The 23,977-nt window shown below is 38.2% G+C and overlaps 1 protein-coding gene across 5 annotated transcripts in view; it reads left to right on the top strand.

Annotated features, from left to right (window-relative positions):
- Zc3h13 (zinc finger CCCH-type containing 13) overlaps positions 1–23,977 on the top strand; it is an 84,933-nt gene that overhangs the window by 44,143 nt on the left and 16,813 nt on the right. For 3 of the 5 annotated variants that reach the window (XM_087197336.1, XM_087197334.1, XM_087197335.1), the window contains exons 11-16: positions 11,465–11,656; positions 15,668–15,751; positions 16,097–16,652; positions 19,296–19,399; positions 19,713–20,906; positions 21,762–22,277. In XM_087197336.1, coding sequence (XP_087053462.1) covers positions 11,465–11,656; positions 15,668–15,751; positions 16,097–16,652; positions 19,296–19,399; positions 19,713–20,906; positions 21,762–22,277 — 2,646 coding nt within the window. The remainder of the gene's footprint in view (positions 1–11,464; positions 11,657–15,667; positions 15,752–16,096; positions 16,653–19,295; positions 19,400–19,712; positions 20,907–21,761; positions 22,278–23,977) is intronic. The other 2 variants (XM_021257869.2, XM_013072046.3) reach the window with 1 other exon arrangement.

The raw sequence follows: 23,977 nt of genomic DNA, 5'->3' as shown, positions 1-23,977 counted from the left end.
TTTTCTCAATTTAGCTAACAGATTGTTTTTTCTCATCTTGAAGATCATGTAGTTTGTCTCTATTTTACTTATGGAGATAGAAGTAATATCTCCATAAGATATTCCTGAGATATTTAACAATTACATTTTGAGATAAATGAAATTTTGTCTTTTTTTAAAGTTCTTGAATGTTTGTTATAATTTTGAATTAAACATGTATGTTTTTGAAATTGACATAACATCACTGGTACTGTACAGTGATAAATGTTTTAATTGTTCAGAAAAAAGTCCCAACTTTACCTTTTGCCAGTTCCCATGGTAGACATAATTTCTACCATGGCAGATTTTGGGCTACCAACGTGTCATCACTCCATGTGGAGCTGGGAAGAGAGGTCCACCACTGGCTCTGGTGAGCCAGTGTGAAGCAGTTCTAGCAAACCACTGCAGCCAAGGAAGGAGTGTGTGCGTGCATGCCTATGTGCGTGTTGCTTTTTGTTTTTTTATTGTCCTTTGAGTTGAGACTCAGTTAAGCTAGCCACATAGAATGTATTACTTCTTGTTTTCTCTTCTTTGGAATAATCTACATATAGTTATATGTTCTTTAAAAGTTTGGTGACATTTGTCTGATGGTTAGAGATTTCACCATCAAATGTGTAGATTTTGTATCTTCTTGAAACAGTTGTAGTTTTTTTCTCCCTATGGGTTATTTGTCTCAAATTTTTGACAGAAAGGTGTTCATAAATATACTTTTAAAGATCTTTTATCATTGTAATTATATTCCCTTATTTTTTTCTTAGTCAAGATTTGTACCTTTTGAGTCTTTTCAAAGAACCAATATTTAGTCTTTTTTATATTTCTTTGTATCTCTATTGTTCTATTTCATTGATTTCTGGTATTATGTTTTACTCTTTTGTAAAATATGTACTGTTTCTGTTAGTGTTCATTCTAAACACTGTACATTTTAATGATTTATTCTTTGACTCATCAGTTATGTAGAAATTGAGTTTTAGATTTCCAGGGAAGCTCTTAATAATTCCCCCCCTTCATTTTAATTGTTGTCAAATAATACATTTTTTTAAAATCAGTTCTTTGGTGTATGTGTTTGTTAAATCTCACTATGCAGCTCAGCAGTGGGATTTTTGTGTTTTGCACATGCTTGTGTTTTTAATAGTTGAATGCAGAGTATCTCTAAGATCAATTTGTTAATGTTTTTAAATCTACATCTAATTTTTTTAGAGTCTGCTTGTTCTTTCATTAGACAGGTGAATTAAATCTTCCATTATGTGAAATTTGTGGACTTGCTGATTTCTTTTTGTAGTTTGATTTGTTTTTTATTTTAGTATTTTGAGGCTTTGTTATTAGGTATACACAGATAAATTATCCCTTTCATCATTATAGAATGAGCCTCTTTGTCCTTAACAGTGATTTGTCTTGAAGGTTATTTTGCTGACTGCTCTTTTTTTAGTTAGTATGTTACTATGTGTTAGTATCTTTTGGCATAGTTTCAGCTTTTCTCTGTTTTTTTGTTTTAACTCTAAGCAACATATAATTATAGACACGTTGAATAGCCTTATTGTACCTTTTTGATTTTTAACTTTCAAATTTTTCATATCCTTAGACTTAGCTTCTTACTACCTTTTTCTTAGCTGCATCTGATCTGATAGTTAACCTTTTCATTCCTTGATATTGTGGTGTAGGTAGCCCCTTTATTGTCTTTTAAAGTGTTTCTAATATATATTTTTTCTGGTCTTTAATTATTATTCTTTGCAGATATTAAGATTATTAAAATATCCTGTTGTATTATTTACAATTATGCTGCAGTCATTTTAGGGCTTCAAATCTGTTACACATAAATTCTGAGAGAGAAAGAGGAAAAAGTGTGCTAGCGAGAGTCTCCAGCTGTTGGCTTTGTATGGTTTGCTTTTCATGTGCTCTTAAATTTTGAGTGAACTCCAAATTGTGGTGTTTCTGTGGTATTTCTATGAGGTTGAAGGCAGAACCTTCTACAGATTTTGCCTTTGTTTTTGCCAAGTATTACTAGATTATCACAGCCCCGGTATTGGTTTTTTTTTTTTTTGGTACCGGGTATTGAACTTGGGTCCTTGCATTTGCTCAGCAGGCGGCGAAACCACTGAGCTAAATCCCCAGCCCCACAGCCCCAGTATTGCTTCTCTTTCTTTTTCCACTAATGCACCCCCTTAAAAATTTAAATATTTTAATAAAAATTTAAATTTTAAAAAAATGTATTTTGAAGTAAGTAGAGATTCACAGAAGATTGCAGAGCAGTTACAGGAAAGCCCTTTACACCCTCCCTTCAGCTTTCTTAATGTTAATATGTTAACAACTTAACTATGGTACAGCATTGAAATCAAGAGGTTAATACTGGTGTGATTGATCCATTGTTATGGATTGTGCTAGATGTCCCCCTAAAAGCCTCATTTGCTCATAGGTGGTTTTTTCAGAGGTGGCTGAACCTAGAGTGTGTGATGCTGAGATTAAGGGTGTGTGATTACTAAATCAGTGCACTGATTGGTTCAGCACCACCCTAATCCTGGTGATTGGGATAAGATAAAAGGGGCAGAAAGACACCATTAAGGTTCTCTTGTTGCTTTGCTACCTTCTCTGGCCACCATGAACTGTTTCTCCTCTGCAATGCCCCTCTTCCATGTGCCATTCTGCCTTGGAGCCAGACAAGTATGGACTGAAACCTCTACAAACTGTGAGATAAACCCTTTCCCCTTTAACTTTGGGAGTTGGGTATTTTGTTCCAAAAACAAGTGAAAAGTAACCCAGCCCAGAGGTAGGGACTTCTGAGCCACTGTCCAACAGGTCCTGGCCCAGAGGAAGGAGTTTCCGGGCCACCATCCATCCCGCTGCTCCTGCCCCAGAGGAAGGGGCTTCGGAGCCACTGTCCCACTGCTCCCAGCCCAGGGTAGAGGCTTCTGGGCCACCGTCCATCCCACCGTTCCCAGCCCAGAGGAAGTGGCTTCTGAGCCTCTGTTCCACCACTCCCAGCTCAGAGGAGGTGAGCCACGTTGTGTGCCAACAGCACCCCCCACCTCCGGGTCAAAATGCAAAGACACGTAAACAAGTCTCAAAACCAGACTTTCAGATCACCTACAGCAGCCCCAAAGGGAAATGAGATGGAACACTGATACTCAACCACCTGGACCCCCTGAACTGACAAAAAAAAAGAGGATCTGGAAAAAAATGAAATCAGAAATACTTTCTCAGATAACAGCAGGGATTGTGTTCGTAGTGCAAAACATGATTAATAAATCTAGAGAGGAGCTGAGGAACATGATGGAATCCCAACATAGGAAACAAATGAAATCCATAAAACAGAGGCAAACAGATTTCCAGGAGATCAAAAACTCCATTGAAAGTCTACATAGCAGAATGAGCCAGTGTGAGGACAGAATTTCAGATATAGAAGATAAGATTGCAATTAGTGACCAGGAAAAGAAATATTGCTTCAAAATTGTAAGGAAACACAAGAAATCAATCCAGCAGCTGCTAGACGATGGAAAGGAGAATAACATAAGACTACTTGGACTCAATAAAGAAACAGGAGAGAGTGCAGATGACATTAAAAAAAACTGCTCACAGAAGTAATGGCAGAAAACTTCCCAAGCAGGGGAGAAGAGCTTGGCATACAGATAAAGTGAGGCATATAGGACTCCAAATAGCATTGGTCAAAAAAAATCTACACATAGGCATATAATTGTTAAAGATTCCAGAAACTCAACAAGAACAGAGTTCTATAAGCAGTTAGAGAAAAGAAACAAATCACATACAAAGAAAAACCCATCAGAATCACAGCAGATTTCTCAACACAAACCCTCAAGGCAAGAGCTTGGAATGACGTATTCGAAGGCCTAAAACAAAACAGCCTCCAACCAAGATTGATGTACCCTGCAAAACTATCTTTCAAAATTGATGGAGAAATAAGATACTTTCATGACAAAGAGCACCTTAGGAACTTCATGAATACCAAACCAGCACTCCAAAAATTTTTACACAATATCCTAGGAAAAGACAATGAAGATCACAACCCCAGGAAGCAAAGCAGAATGTACCCATCGGGCCTGACAAGAAATTAAATGTAAAGGGGGAGAACCCAACAAAAAGAAAAAGTCATGGCAATGACAAGTCAATACGTTTCAGTTATAACCATCAGTGTTAATGGTCTCAATTCATGAATCAAAAGAAATAGACTGGCAGAGTGGGTCAAGAAGCAAAATCCAAAAATATGCTGCATACAAGAAATGCACTTAATTCAAAAGGAAACTCATAGACTGAAAGTTAATGGGTAGAAAAAAATATTCCATGCAACAGGAACCCTAAAAAAAGGAGTAGCTGTCTTCTTTGCAGATCAAGTAGATTTCAAAACCAACACTGATTAAGAGAGACAAAGAAAGACACTACATCCTTGTAAAGGGAAGAATCCAAGAGGAAGAGATGACAATCATAAATATCTATGCACCAAACACTAGTGTGCCCAACTATATAAAACAAATACTAATGGACATGAAAAGTCATATATGCACTAATACAATTGTAGTGGGGGACCTCAGTACCCCACTGTCACAAATAGATGGATCAACTAGACAAAAAATAAGTAATGAAGAACTAGAACTCAATCGAACTCTTGAACAAATGAACTTAACAGATGTTTACAGAGTGTACCACCCCACAAAATCAGAATACACATTCTTCTCAGCTGCACATGGGTCATTCTCCAAAATGGACCACATACTTGTGCATAGAACATGTTTACGTAAGTGCAAAGGAATTGAAGTTATCCCCTGTATATTATCATACTGTAATGTGATGAAATTGGAGATCCATAGCAAACGGAAAAATTTCATAAACATGTGGAAATTGAACAACACACTTCTGAATAACCAATGGGTCACAGAGGAAATTAAGATATCAGACAGTTCCTTCAATTAAATGACAGTGACAATGCAACATATCGGAATCAATGGGACACAATGAAAGCAGTCTTACGAGGGAAATTCATAGCAGTGAATACACATATTAGGAAAATAGAACGAGCCCAATTAAACAAACTGAGGCTGAACCTCAAGATTCTGGAAAAAGAAAAGCAGGACAAACCCAAAGCTCATACAGGGGAGGAAATTATAAAGATCAGAGGAGAAATCAATGCAGTGGAGACTAAGAGAATAATACAAAAAATGAAGCCAAGAGTTGGTTCTTCAAAAGAATCAACAAAATTGACAAACCCTTAGCCAATCTTATCAGAAAAAGGAAAGAAAAGGCCCAAATCCATGCAGTTAGGAATGAAAAGGGTGAAATTACCACAGACCCAGCAGAAATCCAGAGGATCATCAGTACCTACTTCCAGAACCTATATGCCAATAAGATGGACAACATAGAAGAAATGGACAGATTCCTAGATACATATGAATTACCAAAGTTGAATGAAGAAGACCTAAATGTTCTAAACAAGCTAGTATCAACCAGTGAAATTGAAAATGTAATTAAAAACTTATTAACTAAGAAAAGCGCAGGTCCTGATGGCTTCACTGCTGAATTCTGCAAGACATTTAGAGAGGAACTATTACCACTACTGTTTAAACTCTTCAGTGAAATTGAAAGGGAAGCAATACTCCCAAATTCATTCCTGGAAGCAAGCATCACCTTGATCCCCAAAGCAGAGAAAGACCCAATCAAAAAAGAGAATTATAGGCCAATCTCACTAATGAACATAGATGCAAAAATCCTTAATAAGATACTGGCAGATGGAATGGAGAAGATCATCAAGAGGATCATGCACCCTGATCAAGTGGGATTCATCCCAGGGATGCAGGGATGGTTCAACATATGCAAATCAATCAATGTAATACACTATATCAATAGAGCCAAGGACAAAAACCATATGATTATCTCCATAGATGCAGAAAAAACATTTGACAAAATCCACCATGCATTTATGTTAAAAACCCTACAGAAAATTGGAATAGATGGTTTCTACCTCAAACTGATAAAAGCCATCTATGAAAAACCAACAGCCAATATCATACCAAATGGTCAAAAACTGGAATCCTTCACACTAAAATCAGGAACAAGACAAGGATGTCCACTATCACCACTCTTGTTCAATATAGTTTTAGAAACATTAGCCACGGCAATTAGACAAGAGAACGAAATAAGAGGAATAAAGATAGGAAATGAAGTCAAATTGTCATTATTTGCAGATGACATGATACTGTATATAGAAGACCCCAAGAACTCCACCAAAAGTCTTCTAGACTTAACCAAATTCAGTCAAGTAGCTGGATACAAGGTCAGCACACAAAAATCAGTAGCTTTCCTCCACACAAATAACAGAGTCACTGAGAGAGAAATAGGGTAAATAATTCCTTTCACAATAGCATCCAAAAAACTGAAATATCTAGGAATCAACCTAACGAAAGAAATCAAAGACCTCTTCTCTGAAAACTATAATACTCTGAAAAGAGAGATTGAAGATGATATCAGAAAATGGACAGACATCCCCTGCTCCTGGGTAGGAAATATAGTGAAAATGGCCATACCTCCAAAACTGCTATATAGATTTAATGCAATTCCAGTTGAGATCCCAGCAGCATACTTCATGGACCTTGAGAAAACAATCCAAAAATTCATTTGGAACAAGAAGAGACCCAGGATAGCAAAAGCAATTCTAGGTAACAGAAACATGGCAGGGGGTATCAGAATCCTGAACGTGCAACTCTACTACAAAGCTACTGTGATAAAAACAGCATGGTACTGGCAAAGAAACAGACCTGAGGACCAGTGGAACAGATTAGAAGATGCAAAAACAACCCCAGACACAGTCAGCCATCTCATCTTCAATAAAGGAGCCAAACACCCTCACTGGAGGAAAGATAGCCTCTTTCATAAATGGTGCTTGAAAAATTGGGTTTCAACTTCCCAAAGATTAAAACTAGACATATCTCTCACCATGCACTAAACTAAAATTGAAATAAATTAAAGATCTAAATATTAAAATAGAAACGCTGAACCAGTTGGAACAGAGGTTAGGTAGAACTCCTGAAGACATTGGTATAGGAAAAGATTTTATGAACAAAACCTCAGTTGCCCGTGAACTAGCACAAACAGACAACAAGTGGGATCTCTTCTTATTGAAAAGTTTCTGCATAGCAAGAGAAACCACCAGCAGTGTGAAGAGACAACCCACAATGTGAGAAAAAATCTTCACCTGCTCTTCCTCAGACAAAGGTCTGCTACCTCGAATCTATAAAGAATTTAAAAAGATCAGACCTCCCAAATTTAAAGACCCAATCCGAAAATAGGCATCTGAAATGAACAGACATTTCTCAGACAAAGAAGTAGAAATAGCAAATAAATACATGAAAAAATGTTCAGCATCACTGGTCCTTCGAGGTATGCAAATGAAAACAATGCTGAGATTCCACCTCACTCCAGAACGGATGGCTGCTATCATGAAATCCACCAATAACAAATGCTGGTGGGGCTGTGGGGAAAGAGGAACCCTGCTCCACTGCTGGTGGGAGTGTAGACTGGTGGAAGCACTGTGGAAATCAGTATGGAGATACCTCAAAGAACTAGGACTGGAAGTCCCATTTGACCCCGCTATTCCCCTGCTGGGGATCTTCCCCAAAGAATTAAAAGAATCATACCACAATGATATATGTGCACCCATGTTCATAGCAGCACAGTTTGTAATAGCTAAAACTTGGAAACAGCCCAAATGCCCATCAACTGGAGACTGGATAAAGAAAAGGTATTTTTTTTATAAAATGGAGTACTACTCAGCCATAAAAATTGAGAAATTAGAGACATTTATAGCTAAATGGATGCACATTGAGGTGATACTCTTAAGTGAAATAAATAGGATACACATGTGTAAATACCAAATAGTTTCTGTGGTGTGAGAAACTGAAAGTGTAAATAAGGACTAAAAGGTATAATAGATAATGTGAAATAGGAAGAGAAGGGGCAAGGGTGAAGGGGAATTTGGAAGGGTAGGGGAAAGGACAGAAGGGAATCAAATTAATATGAGAAAATGGAAAAATGGAAACAAAGTCTTTGTAAATAGGGAGGAATGGAGGGGTTGAAAGGAGGGCAGGGCAAGGGTGAAAAATAACAACCAAGAGAGATAATGTAAAGGTGCAAATTTCCAATGATGAATGTCATTAAATTGTATACCTAAAATGTACCAATGATTAGAATGAATAATTGATAATGCGAAATAGGAAGAAAAGGTCCAAAGGGGTAGGGGTATTGGGAGGGGCAGGGGAAAGGAAAGAAGGGAAAGGAAAAATGATGAGAAATGGAAAAAAATGGAAACAAAGTCTTTATAAATAGGGAAGGCTGGGCTAGGAATGGGGAAAAAATAAGAACCAAGATGCATCATGTAAAGGTACAAGTTTCCAGTGAGAAATGTAAATGTGTTGTATACCTAAAATGTACCAATAAAAGAATTTAAGCAAAAAAAAACCCCAAAAAATAAGTGAACAGTAACTCAGGATTTGGTAGCAGAGAAGTGGGGTCCTTGCTGTGACATTATCTGGCCACGTGGTTCAAGAGCCTTTGGAACTGGCTTATGAGATGTGTTTGGGAAGGTTTGGAGATGCTGGCTGAAAAAGTATAGCTGGAACACCTCAGGCTGTACTGTATGGGAGATTCTGGTCAGTGCTCAGAAGTCCAGCAAGCCAGTAAAGACCAGGCTCAGGAAGTTTCTGCTGAGATGGACTGCATTGTCTGTTAGACTCCAGATGATGTGCGATATGCCTTGGCAAAAAGTTTGTCTGCATTTTGCTCCTGGCTAGAGTCTTTGCCTGAGACTGAGATTAAGGCCAGCAGACTAAACTGGCAGAAGAAATTTCAAGGCAGTCTAATGTTGAGGCAGTGGCATGGCTACTGTTGCGTGCTTTTAACCAGATTTATGTTGAGAATCAAGAACAAAGAGTCCAGCAGAATGATTTAAAACATTGTAAATTTGGCCAGAAAGGAAGCTCCAGTAAAGTTGCAGCCTGAAAAGGTAGAACAGGAGATCTTGATTGCTGAGAAGGAACAGAATAGAAAAGATGGCCTGAGGGTATCACAAGAAGCAGCAGGACGCCACCCTTTGCAGCCTCAAAATTAAAAAAATGAAAGACTGCTTTGAGAAAAGAGCCCCAGAGCACCATGTTCCAGAATGGTGGCAACCTAGGGAAGTTGTTCCTTGGGATTTGGTTCATAGGCTCTGAACTCCTACAGCCAAGAGAGAAGGAAGCCTAGCTACTGCTCCAAGTGGCAGCAGACCTCGGCATCATCCATGTGGGTGCTGGTCTTAGGTGCATGCAGAATGCAAGAGTTGTGGGGTCAGGAAGGCTTCCACCCAGATTTCAGAAGAAGCCTGGAAGGCCTAGACAGTGTACCCCTGAGAGGGCAGTGTGTGAAGTTGTGAACCCAGGGGTGCAGTTGAGACCTCAGAAGTTTGAAGAAGCCAGAAGCCAATGGATCATGTGAGGAAAACTGTAATGGAGTAGAGCCAGCCCCAGAGAGAAGTCATGGGAGCTACAACCACCTGCAGTGCCATACCGGTGGAGCCACGTGGGAGAACTACTTGGCTGAACCCTTTGGAGATTGCTAGAGATGCTGGAAGTGGAACTGTAGGTCTTAATGTTTGCCCTCCTGGATTGTGAACTTGCTTTGTTCCCATTCCTTTATCCTCCTGTTTGTAACTTTTGGAATGGAAATGTCTTGTGGCATTAAATGTTGGAAGTGTTTGACTTTCTTTTCATTTGTACAAGGGCTTGCAGCTAAGAATTTGTTTTAAATCTCAGAGGAGACTTTGGACTTGGACTTTTCAGCAATGCTGAAAACGTTAGAACTTTGGCAGTTCTTAGAGGCGGACTGAATCCCTTTTGCATAAAGGAATGTACATAAGTCTTTAAGGGACCAGCAGTGGAATGTTATAGTTTGGGTCTAGATGTCCCCCCAAAAGCCTCATGCACTCATAGGTGACTTTTTCAAAGGTGGCCGAATCTAGAATGTGTGATGCTGGGATTAAGGGTGTGTGATTACTAAAGCAGTACAGTGATTGGTGTGGCCCTGCCCTAATCCGGGTAGTCTGGATAAGATAAAAAGGACAGAAAGACACTGTTAAGGTCCTCTTGTTGCTTTGCTACTGTCTGACCACTTTGAACTGTTGCCCCTCTGCCACCCTGCCTTGGAGCCAGCCAGTTACAGACTGAAGCCCCTAGGAACTATAAGCTAAATCAACCTTTCCCCCTTTAACTTCGGGTATCAGGTATTTTGTCTCAGCAACAAGAGAAAAGTAACAAAGACATCCATAGATTCAAATTCACTGATTATAAATGCATTCATATGTATTTTTTATGTGTGTTTGTAGCTCTATGTGCCTTTATCACAGGTAGCATTGTATTGCCTTCTCTGTAGTCAAGATTTTCATCTGAGACATGCATGGTGACATATTCCTGTGGTCCTAGCTACTCAGAAGACTGAGACAAGAGGAACACTTGAGGCCAGCAATATAGTGAGACCACCTCAAAAAAAAAGACACTCAAATGTAACAAAATCCCCTTTGTAGCTATCCCATACCTTTCCCCATACCTGAGCCATCTAATATTTTACATCTTACATTTTTTTCATGAATATGTCAGAATCAAATTTTATGTATTCTGTTGACATTATCTTGTTGTTGTTGTTGTTGTTGTTGATGATGTTATGGGTTTTTTGTTTGTTTGCTTGGTTGGTTATTTTTTGGTTTTTTTGAGACAAGGTCTCACTATGCAGTTCAGGGTGCCCTTGAATTCACTGACCTCAAACTCAAAGTGATCCTCCTGCCTTAGCCTTTTGATTGGGATCACGGGCATGTACCACCTCCCTTAGCTTCACGTTGGCTTTTTTAGTTAGCATTATCTTGTAGTTCATTCAGATTATTTCATCTATCAATAATGGATTCCTTACTCCTGAATACTATTCCATAGTACAGATTTACTGTGATCTGACCATTTACCACTGAAAGACATTTGAGTATTTTCCATTTTGGGGATATTATGAATAAAGTTAATAAAGACATTTGTTTCCCACATCTTTTAGTGAAAATTTTCAGATATCACTTTATGCTACCAAATAGTTTTGGTTCTATATTAAAATATTTTCACCATAAACTAGAATTAGATATGAAGAAATGTTTTTATTTTTTGTTTTGTTAGTTTTGGGTTGTTAGTCTTCTTGCTTATATTTCCATTATATGACTTTTTCATAGATACGGAAAACTGGGACTTAGCAAATTATTAGTCAGTCATTGAGCAACTGGGGTGTTCTGGTCCAAAGCTTAGTATTCTTTTCAACAGTGACTACCACATTTAAGAATACAAAAACAATTTAGAGTGTTTTTTTTTTAGGAGGAAAAGTTGTGATTGATGGAGGTTGAGTAAAGTATGTATGTGAAACATCTGTGTGAATATCCTTTGTTTAGGAAGCCGGGGAACCAGAGGCTCTCAAATTGATAGTCACAGTAGTAGTGGCAACTATCATGACAGCTGGGAGACTCGAAATAGCTACCCTGAGAGAGACAGATATCCAGAAAGAGACAGCAGAGATCAAACAAGGGACTCTTCCTTCGAGAGAAGACATGGGGAGAGAGACCGACGTGACAACAGAGAAAGAGGTTTGTCAAATGGAATTTAAGCCATTGGGGGAATTGTACTTTAAATGGTTACCAATTTATTTTTTAATATTAAAATATTAAATAAATAAATATTAAAAAAGAATATCTTTTAAGACTTATGCTTGATGGCACATTGGAAATGGTATTCATATAATCTTCCTTGTTCAGTTGGGGTAGAAGGAATTATGGAACTAGCTAGCTACCAGTACCTAAAACAGCAGAATACAAAAGCTAAGTTGCCCTACTATGTGTCTCTCATCTTAACCAAACAGCAAACAACTCTGTAAAGAATATGGGTGATTGAGCGCCATCCTAGTCTGTTCTGATTCTAGAAATACCTAAACCTATTACCAGTAGAGACATAAGGACTTCCACAGAGCCTGGGAAAAATGGTGATAGGGCTGGAGATTGTTCATAGAAACATTTTATTCATATTCTGTTCTGACAGTATGTATTTGCTTTAGATAATTTTATGTTTTTGTATGTCTTAAGCTAAAAAGTTTTCTGTTAATCTATTAGATGATCTCTTAGAACAGTTTTGAAGCAAGATTACTAAGAGACACTTAATGGGTTATAATTACTTTCTTTCCAAGTTTTTACTGTCTGTACGTATTAAGGCCATAAACATTTAAAATCTTAAGGTCAAAGCCAGAGATTTAGCTCAGTGGTTCCAGCGCCTGCCTCGCAAGTGCAAGGACCTGAATTCAATCCCCAGTACCAGAAAATAAATAAATTAATAAATTAATTAATTAAATTAAGGTCTCACTAACCTGGCCTGATTACTAAAGTAAGATTTACTATAATGCTGAGATTAATATGAAATTTAATGGACCAGATAATTGAATATTTGTGCTTTACTGTGGCTGAATCAGATATAATAAAGTATCTTGCTATGGGTAGAAATGGGAGAAGAACAAAGTCTGTATGTAAGACACCATCTATGCTTGGGAGCTAGATAGATTCAGAGGGAGAAAAGAGTTGATTGGGTGAAAGGTAAACCTAATATATTTGAATTAAAAGATGTGCAGTATTTCCTTAGTTATAGATAGGGCTGTGGCTTATATATTTCTTGTTTCTAAAACTATTTCTCAGCATTTTGACAAGCTTTCTTTAATATTATGTTCTAGTACTTTTTTCTATTTTCATATGCTTCCTCAGGTTTATGCCTGAATTCAGCAGTAATATTTGGTTTAAATCTTGTGTTTAGCTCAGGCACACATACTAAACTTCTGCTAGGTGCCAAGAACTTTAATAGTTGCTTTACATATATCTTTGACTTGTCTTTACATTATCTCTGTGAGTGTAGATATGATAAAATTATCCATGTTTTGCAATTTAAGAAAGGAGATCTAAGAGAGGTAACTTTTTAATATTACAGAGAAGTAAGTTCTAAAACTGTAATTCACATTTCGGTCTTCTGACTATAAATCTAATTTCTATTTTAATATAGCTACTTCAATAATTATCAGTGTTACAATTAAAATATAAACATTTTTAGGTTAATGATATAGTCTACAAATATGTATTGAGTACCCATGCCAGGCACTTCGTTAAGCACTTGGAATACAGTATTTCTTGTCCTTACAGAACTTAATGAAGTGGGGAGACAAGCCCCTTCCTTCAAAAAAGAAAGGTTTATGAAGCTAGCAAGGAAACAAACAAGGGATCCAAATAAAGTAATGAGAGAAGTACCTACATTACAGTGTTTATGAAAAAAATTGAGGAAATGACATTTCTGCAGAAACATAAATGTAGGAGAAGCAGCTAACTTTGCAAAGATTTAAGTGTAGATTCTTTGGAGAGGAAAGAGTAGTTGCAAATTCCCAGAGATGGGAACTAGCCCTACCTGTCTTGGAAATGAAAGATATTAATGTGGCCAGAATATGATGAGCATTCAGGAGGTTGATAAAGGTTGAGGGTAAAGATGTGCCCAGTCGAATACCTTATTCTGTGCTCGAAGATTTAAACTTTCCTTTAAATCTGACCTTCACAGATTAATTGTGATAGATAATCAATTGTGACAATTGCTACTACTTTATGGAGTTCTATGAGAAAATAAAGGAGCAAACACAATTCTGAGGGATTTGAAGAAAGCTGTTTTAACTAAAGAAACAATATCTTCAGTAGGGCCTAAAGAATACATACATTTGCTAGAGGAAATGGTAAAAGAAGCATTTTGCAGGGAGAGGTGTAGCATAAGTACGTACACATGATTGAAAGAAACACATGCTTTAGCATAAAGAATTGTATTTTGAGGTTGGAGTAGTATGCTGTAATTGGTGGGGATGGAAAGATGCTGGGGGAAAAGGACTGATGAGAGACTAGGCTAGTTTGTAAATTACCTAATTTAAGGTAAAAATTTTGAATTTAATTGCTTTTCACTGCCTACAAATAACTGTGTTTAAGGAGATGTAAAAAATAGTTGTTATTAGAAACATTAAGAAGATAAAGATACCAACCAATTAGATTGTTGTTGACATAGTCATCTGAAAAGAGCTGACTGACTCTAAATTAATGTTTAGAGATAGGAATAGGAAAAGAAAGAAATATTCTGGAAGTAAAAGTAATGGTATTTGAGAATAGTGGCATAGCCAGTTTTTGTGAAGAGGTATGTCATTCATTATGATAAGAAAATATATGAAGAGAGGCACATCTTTGAAGAGCAGATTTTGAGGGAAATATAAGGAACACAGTTTAGATATGTTGAACACATTCTTATCCTTTCCATTGGATTGTTCCATTTTCCTTTGAAATAAGGACCATTGTTAATTTGTTTGGGAAATTAGAGGTGTTAACTGTGTTTTATTCAGACACTCCAGGAAAGTGTCCGAGTAAAGTACAGATGTCTATTCACCAGCAGTCTATTCACCAGCACACCTGTATTGAGAAATTTTAAGTATGAATTATAGCAAATTTCGGTATTGAATTTGTTTCTTGTTATTTTGTAATTGTGATTTTTTTTTTTTGGTACTGAGGATCAAACTTGGGACCTTGTGCTTGCAAGGCAAGCTGCAGAACCACTGAGCTAAATCCCTGGCCCTGTAATTGTGATTCCCAAACCAAGAATTCAGACAGCACTCTGGGAAAACACAGTGTGATACAGAAGAACCATTTTAAATTTAAGTTGGTTTTAGCAAAGTAAAAAGGTTTAAGAAAAATAGACTTCTATTAGTCCGGATGTCCTAATGCATCTACTATCTTGGTAACTCTGACAAATAACCAAAGTCACTTGTGGACTATAATTTCTGTTTTTCAAAAGAAAGGGAGAGAAAAGATTGAATAGGGTTTTATTTTATTTTAGCTTTAAAATTCCACGAACTTTAAAACTGACAGATATGGGATCTATAACCTTTAAATAGTAAATATAGATGTCTTTTTTGTCAGTGATGAGGAACCGAAGTTCAAGTTGCTATGTTGAACCTTTCATGAGAAATATTCCAAAATTACCCTGCTTGATAAATGGAACATTTGTCAACTTATTTGACATAGTATAGTTTGGTCTTTATCCGTGAATCAGTAGATGTAGTATGAAAATAGAAACATCACAGTAGCCTAGATCATACCACAGTAGTTGCTTTCAAAAATAGCTCTCTTTGAAGAAGTTCATGCTATCACCTTATACACTTTTTGATCCCAGACCAATTTCCGGTTCAACTGGGCATTTGGATAGCATATATTCATTTTCTGTGTGTTTATGTGATTCATATGTAGATTAGAAAAATATATATATATATAATGCAATAGGATTATCAGTTAATTTTTTAGAGAACAGCTCTTCACCTGAGTAATCATTTAAAACTTTTATTAGTTACTAATTATAACTACATATCACTAATATGAAACACTTTTTACATTTGATTGTTCCAAGATTGTTAGACATCAGTACCCTTAATTCTAGTTCAGTTTTGTTCTACTATATTTTTCTCACATAATAGTTGCACTTTGATGTGTATATATTTTGGCCTGAAATTAGAGGTGTGACTTACGAGGGAAATTTTTTTTTTCCTTCAGCTCCTATGTTCTACACCTCCTGCTGCCCCTATCTTTTGCCACCAGTGTTCTCAGGTCCTGCTGGGGGGACAGAGAAGATCAGAGGTGAAGGGTAGAGATGGCAGAAAGTGGGGTTGGAGCAGTGGGCTGGAGGTAGGGTAAGGAGCATGCAGAGAAAGCTCAAAGGTGGACCAGTGGGAGGGGGGAGGAGGTTGTTGGGGAGTAGAAAATGGTAGTTAGTGGGCAAATGGAAATTATATTTAAGAAAATATTTTTAAAAGGTCCAGAGGTGATTATTATTTAGATGATTAAAAGTAAATATATAATACCTGATTTGTACTTTGTTGCCAATGTGACCCTATACACAGATAAAATTTAGATTTCCCATGCTCTCTTACCTATAGGTTACATCTCAAATTAATCACTGACAAAACTTGATTTTCATTGTAGATCAAAGACCAAGCTCACCAATTCGACATCAGGGGAGGAATGACGAGCTTGAGCGTGATGAAAGAAGAGAGGAACGAAGAGTAGACAGAGTGGATGATAGAAGAGATGAAAGAGCTAGAGAAAGAGATAGAGAACGAGAACGAGACAGAGAACGGGAGAGAGAGAGGGAACGGGATCGAGAAAGAGAAAGAGAAAAAGAAAGAGAACTAGAAAGAGAGCGTGCCAGAGAAAGGGAGAGAGAAAGAGAAAGAGAAAAAGAGAGAGACCGTGAAAGGGAGAGAGATCGTGACCATGATCGAGAAAGGGAAAGAGAGAGAGAGCGAGACAGGGAAAAAGAACGAGAGCGAGAAAGAGAAGAAAGGGAGAGGGAGAGAGAACGAGAACGGGAAAGAGAGAGAGAACGGGAAAGAGAGAGAGCAAGAGAAAGGGATAAAGAACGAGAACGTCAGCGGGATTGGGAAGAAAAGGACAAGGGGCGAGATGACCGCAGAGAAAAGCGAGAAGATATCCGAGAAGATCGAAACCCAAGAGATGGACATGATGAAAGAAAATCAAAGTAAGAATGAGTATGAATGAAGTTTTTAAAGGTACATATCAATAAAGAATTCAGAAGTTTCATTTAATGTTTTTTAGTTTGCTCTTTAATTTCCTGTTAAATCTTTTTCTTCTCTGCATGTTCCTTCCTGTACTTCACATTTTTAATTTTATATTTACATATAAATATATTTTTGGGCTGTAGTCTTTAAATGTCTGGAAAAATAATTTTTAAATTTAATTTTTGAGTTCAGGGACTATTAGTCTGTTTTCTATTGCCATAACAAAATACCTGAGACTGGCATTTTATAAAGAAAGAGGTTTATTTAGCTCATAATTTTGGAGGCTGAGAGTGCATGAGCAGATAGACCCCCCCCCCCAATCTGTTCAGCCTCTGTTAGGGGCCTTTCTGGCTCTGGCATAACATGATGAATAAGCAGAACAGGAACTGGTGGTATGTAGATCGTCCAAGTGTGTGGGATGATCCAGCTTTAAAATAACCAACTAAACTAACTCAGGCTGTGAGACCAACATGAATTCATTCTGATGGCCATGTTCTCAATGACCTGATCAACTTGTAGTAGGCCCCTTCTCTTAGCTTCCACCACTTCAACACTGCCACATTGAGGATCAAGCCTCCAGGTCATCAACCTTCCTTTGGGGGACAGACCACAACCAACCCAGAGCATAATCTTTCTTGTTTATTCTTGCTTTTTGATGGCATATGGGTTTTTTTGACTGCGGCAGACTTCGTCTTAGCAGGAGTCCAACATACAAGTGATAGTGAACTTGTGTCCTAGCACATCCTCTACTAGTTAATGATGTTGACTAGTAACCAAAAGATAGCCCGTGCCATTCCTGAATTTTATATGCTTGTATGCATGGAGTCACTACCTCCAGGCCATAAGAAGCATTCAGTGTTTTCATGGCTAGAAGATGACAGATCTCTCTCCCTCTCTCCCTCTCTCCCTCTCTCCCTCTCTCCCTCTCTCCCTCTCTCCCTCTCTCCCTCTCTCCCTCTCTCCCTCTCTCCCTCTCTCCCTCTCTCCCTCTCTCCTCTCTCCTCTCTCCTCTCTCCTCTCTCCTCTCTCCCTCTCCCTCTCCTCCTCTCCCCCCTCCCCCTCTCCCCCTCTCCTCCCTTTCTCCCTCTTTCTCTCCCTCTCCCTCTCCCTCTCCCTTTTCCCTCTCCCTTTCCTTCTCCCTTTCCCTCTCTCCCTCCCCCTCTTCCTCCCTCAGAACTTACATAGTAGCTCTCCACTATTTCCCTCTGTGTTAGTTCCACTTTCACAAATATTTTCTCCAAATGATGGCTCAGGTGGCCACATGGTTATACCTGTCAACTTAGCAGCCCTCTCTGTGTTCAGGCTCGTGTTAGTTGAGAAGTAGGCAGTGAGTGGCTAACCCAGTTTTTCATCATTGTGAATTATGGTTATGAACAAACAACACAGCACAGAAGCAGAGTCTTCTGTGACATTCCTTGCATTACTATAAAAAATAAACAGACCTTTAGTAGTATAAACTCTGCTTTTGCTTGTAGTGGTAGAGCATACCATGAGAGCAAAACCAGAAGTTTCAAGGCCTCTTGAGTTCTTTCCAAATTCTTATAGCATAACTTTCACCACATCTTGTCATATAGCAAGTCACTGAATGAGCCTGGATTTTTACAATGAGGAAATAGGCTATCTGTTAATGGGAGAAACTGTGGGCAAAGAGTTGCACAAGCTGGGACCTGTAGGTTGTCACATTGGACCTGGGGCTGCTGCCTCCACATGGTCACTCATCTGTATAAAAGAGCTGTTAGGTAGATACATGTGTGCAGCATGTGTCTCAACTTTTGACTGCAATCTTTAGAAACAATGTTAGTAAAAAAAAACAAAAAAAAAACAAGTGGTCAAAGTTTAATGAAAATATAAGAAAACACTGAAGTAATTCAAGTACTCAAGATACGTAAATCATTACCAATTTAAAGCTCAACTAAGGAAAAATTGAATATATGAATTGTTTTGTTAATTTGTTACCAAGTGCTCTTGTTCTAAGAAGGGGAAAGGAACTAATTTTTTTTTTCAGTGTGCCTGTAACATGCCCAGCATCAGGTTTATAATGTAACTAATTTATTCCTCATTGCAGTTTTGTGAGATGGACTTTTATCCCCTCTGCCCCCCATTTCAGATAAGAAAGCTGAGATTCAAGGAACTTACTTAAGTTTGTGTAATGAGCAATGTGGCTCTTTAAAGAGGCTCACAGCCTCTTTACTCCAAAGATAATACTAGTTTTCCTCATCCATCTTCCTTGCTTATGGGCATTTCTATTTAATAGAAATGTAAAATGATGAATGTTTATATTGAAGGCCTCATTAATTAATTGATTTGTCTGTTGTGTGTTTCCACCTTGCAGTATTTAAATCTGGCAATTTTCACTCGAGTCAGTCTACATGTATAATGAAAGAAATGTTGCTTTGTACTTCAACTTCACAATTGTAAATATTAGCAAATAATGTAAGAAATTTTTATTAAAGACACTGAATACCATTTGTATGATACAGCTCTGACGATACTGCTTTCCTACAAATATAAGTTCTAGTTATATTTTAAAAAGCTAATAAAAAACATAGTAATCATTTTCATCTTCTGGCATTTTATAAATTACATTTGCTTGCCCAATTTAGGAAGCGCTATAGAAATGAAGGGAGTCCCAGCCCTCGGCAGTCACCTAAGCGCCGGCGTGAGCATTCTCCTGACAGTGACACTTACAACAGTGGGGATGACAAAAGTAAGCACAGCCTGTTTCTGTGTTTGTATCCATACTTGTTTGTAACTATGACCAATTGGAACCGATAAATTAAGATTTCAAAAAAGCTTTCTTGCCCTAAACAATTCCTTTTATGCCTGAAGTATATTAGAAACAGTCATCACAGTAGCTCTTTTTCCATTTGTAGTTAAAGCTATATTTTTATCTGACTGAACTTACTGCCATTTAAAACTTTTTAAGTTGAAAAATGAGAGATTATCTCCATTTCCTTTAACTGTAATGTACTGTGTTTATTATCCTGAGGAAAATGGGATTACTTTTATTTTTTATGTAGATGATAAACACAGGCTCTTGAGCCAGGTTGTCCGACCTCAAGAATCTCGTTCTCTCAGCCCATCACACCTCACAGAAGACAGGCAAGGTAGGTGGAAAGAAGAAGATCGTAAACTGGAAAGAAAAGAGAGCTCACGGCACTATGAGGAGCAAGAACTCAAAGAGAAAATTTCTGCTGCAGATAAACAGAGAGAACAGGCAGAACTCCTAGAAAGCTCAAGAGCACGTGCACAAGACATGATGGGCCACCACCAGTGTGAAGATCGTGACATATGTGATCGAGCTTATGACGAAAGTAAGAAAAAGGCAAAACTTCAGAAGAAACCTATCAAGAAAAAAAAAGAGGATGATATTGGGATAGAGAGGGGTAACATTGAGACAATATCTGAAGATGGCCAAGTCTTTTCACCAAAAAAAGGACTGAAGAAGAAAAATATTGAAAAAAAACATAAAAGATCCAAAGGTGATTCTGATATTTCTGATGAAGAAGCAACCCAGCAAAGTAAGAAGAAAAGGGGTCCACGGACGCCCCCCATGACAACCAAAGAGGAACTGGTTGAAATTTCCAGTGGTAAAGATGGCACACCAGAGGATCCTCAGAGGAAAGAAGACACGGCCTTTAGTGACTGGTCTGATGAGGATGTGCCTGACCGGACGGAACTGACAGAACCAGAGCGTGCTGCCACTGCTGCTACTCCTGGTAGTACCCCTTCTCCTCTGTCTTCTCTTCTCCCTCCTCCTCCTCCTGTGGCTGGTGCTGCTGCTGCTCTTGCCTCTGCTGCTGCTACTGCTGGTACCACCTCTGGCACCATTTCCACCTCTGCCACCCCCAACAACAGCAGTGCTCCTTTTGCCAGTGAAGAGTTACATAGAAAATGCCACAGAACACGGGTGGAAAAAGTAGAGGCACCTCACGTGACTATAGAAGATACACCACATCGCAAGCCATTGGATCAAAAGAGGAGCAGCAGCCTCGGGAGCAATCGGAGTAATCGTAGTCACACCTCTGGTCGTTTGCGCTCTCCATCCAATGATTCTGCCCATCGGAGTGGGGATGACCAAGGTGGTCGAAAGAGAGTGCTGCATAGTGGCTCAAGAGATAGAGAAAAAACAAAAAGCCTGGAAATCACAGGAGAGAGAAAATCTAGGATTGATCAGTTAAAGCGTGGAGAACCCAACCGAAGTACTTCTTCAGGTAATAAAAGTTGAATTATGGTCTAATCAGTGTTTCTTGTTAGTATATTTTATACAGATTATAATTCTAAAGTAATGCTAAATTGGTTACTTTGTATACTGCCTTAAATTTTATGGAACTTAAAGGCCTATTAAAATCTCACCTGTTATCACTTTAATACCAACATTATAATAGAGGTCCAGTGTTACTAGTTTAATATCATGATTTTAGAGGTATGTCTTGGTCAAAAGCCTTATGTTTTCAAGTCCTGTTGCACAACCTGCAACACCAACCTAGCTATCCTTCCTGCAGCCTATGATGCATTTTTAACCACAAAAAACAAGACAGGAGTGAGGAGAGATCAGAGAATGAAATAGTTCTATTAATGTCTAACCAATTTATATACTTATGACATCTTGTACCTGTAGTGGAAATAGACATGAAAGCCCCCCACACCAAACACACACTGGGAATTTAACCTGAGGCCTTCACACTGAACTATATCTCCAGCCCTTTTTATTTTTTGAGACAGGATTATCCAGGTTGCTAAGTTATCCAGGCTAGGCTCAAACTTGCAGTCTTCTGTCTTGGCCTCCAGAGTACTAGGATTACAGTGTGCACTACCATGCCCAACTATGAAAATTTTTGTTTACCACTTTCATCAAGAAAGAAATTTCCCCTTAAAATAGTTATTTGGAGAGAGAAATATATAATAGTATACTTTTTATAAATGTAATAATAGTATTTGAAGAGAAAATTCAATACTGAAAAATGTGTAGAATATAGAAGCTAAATTGTGAATTTTCAAGGGCCCTAAAATATTTTGTTTTCCTTTTATTATACATTAACTTTTTGTGTATGACATTTTAATTTTAGATCGCCAGGATTCAAGAAGCCATAGTTCAAGAAGAAGTTCTCCTGAGTCAGATCGGCAGGTCCATTCAAGATCTGGGTCGTTTGACAGCAGAGATAGATTTCAAGAACGAGATCGATATGAGCATGATAGAGAGAGGGAGAGAGAGAGGAGAGATACAAGGCCGAGAGACTGGGACCGAGAAGCTGATAAAGATTGGTCACGGAACAGAGATCGTGATAGATTGCGGGAGCGAGAAAGAGACAGAGATAAAAGGAGAGACTTGGACAGGGAGAGAGAGAGACTAATCCCTGATTCTCTTGATAGAGACAGAGAAAGAGATAGAACTTTTGAGAGTTCTTCTCAAATGGAGTCTATGAAACGCAGTGAATCAAAACTGGAGAATGAATATGAAAGAGACCTAGAAGGCTCTTCTCGCGACTCTGTAGCTTTGGATAAAGAAAGAATGGATAAAGATCTGGGGTCTGCACAGGGATTTGAAGACCTGAATAAAGCTGAGAGACCTGAGAGTGTGGAAGGTGAGTGCCGCACCCGTTTTCTGTTTCATGGCTGCTTTGCTTTTCCGATTTTGTGGGAAACAAGTATTTCTTTTGAAAGGCCATCCACCAGTAGGCAGATTGACTGATTCTTTTATAGAAGAAGTAAGTTCATAAGGAAAAGCCCTCTGATTTAAAAAAAAAAAAAATATGTTCTTAGTACTAGTGTCAATGCAAATTTGGTTCCAGTAAGCCTATGAGCGAAAAGATAGTGATTGAAAGAAGAAAGCACAATCAGAGTTAAGTAATCAATTTTGCTACTGCCTAACCATTGGAATAAAAGATTGCTTAGATACAATCTCTATAGATGTTAAAGAATAACAACATCCTTTACTTAAATGCTAAAAAAATAAAAGTCACAAAATTCAATTCCCTTCTTAATTCAGAGAGGGATTCAAATAACTATTAGTGGTTCTTTTTCTCTAGGGCAATTGAGAGTGAAAGCAAATATATGAAATAATAACACCCCAGAAACTGATTTAATGACAGATCCACTGCAGGAGCCTGCTAGCGCTTCCCACCCCTAGAGCACAAGTGTAGAGAAGTTGATGTCAGCGCCTTGGCCCAGTCAGAGCTGGTCATGGCTCTGTGGAGTGCCACTGTCCACTCTGGCTCTCTTTGCTGCCCTTGCTCCCGCCCTGCCGGACAAACTATTTTAAGGATGAAGGACATGGACTCCAATCACAGGAGAGGTATTTCAATGATTATTTTAGTTATATTCAATTATACCCCAGTGTTGTACCTCCATTAGAACCATTGCTTGTGATTTCATGCTATTTGTACTCCATATTGAGATGAACATGTAATGTGAAAAAAGCTGAGGTAGAAATGCTTTTTGTCAAGTTCAATAGAAAAATACATATAATAGATGGCAGTTTGGGATATCTAATTCAATAACCAGGAAGTATAAGGATCCACTTTTTTGTTGTTGTTTTTAATTTGTTTTTGTTTTCATTTTGAGATAGGGTCTCACTATGTAGCTCAGGCTGGCCTGGAACTTGCAGTAATCCTCCTGCCTCAGCCTCCTGAGTTCTGGGATTACAGGCATGGGCCACCACACCCAGTTAGAATCCACTTTTAAAAGCAGTAGAGTGGGCCAGGGATTTAGCTCAGTGGTTTCGCCCCCTGCTGCACAAGCGCAAGGACCCAAGTTCGATCCCCAGTACCAAAAACAATTAAAATTTTAAAAAAATAAATAAAAGCAGTAGATTTTACTATAGGCTAAATGCTATGTCATTTGGCAAATTAAAATAAGTAAATAGAAGATTATTGCTTCTATACTAATTGTCTTTATCCTGGAACACTGATGGCGAACCTGTGGCACACACGCCACAGCAGGTCTACAGAGCCCTCTCTGTGGGCACATGAGCCAAGTCGCCCTAGCAGCCGAGCATCATATAATAGTTGTTTTTTCTAAGCTAAAACCTCAGTATTCAGGTTTAATTGCAGTATTGGCACTTTGTGGTAAATAAGTGGGTTTTGGGTTACAGTTTGGGCCCTTGGTCTCAAAGAAGTTTGCCATCACTGTCCTAGAAGATTTACCCCAAATTTAGACAAGCTGAGCTTTGTCTTTCCATTTTCTAGTCCCTCTTTCTATTCATTCTTCCCATTTTCTGGTAGACATTTTCCCTTTCATCTTCACTTACTCAAACTTCAAGTCTTGATGTATGTGCATTACTTCC

The sequence above is a fragment of the Heterocephalus glaber genome, unplaced genomic scaffold (genome assembly GCF_053883595.1).
Source record: "Heterocephalus glaber isolate CG9 unplaced genomic scaffold, H.glaber_assembly_v1.0 deba00001666, whole genome shotgun sequence".
NCBI lineage: Eukaryota > Metazoa > Chordata > Mammalia > Rodentia > Bathyergidae > Heterocephalus > Heterocephalus glaber.
Note: the sequence above shows the minus strand (reverse complement) of the source record. Positions and strands in the feature narration are given on the sequence as shown.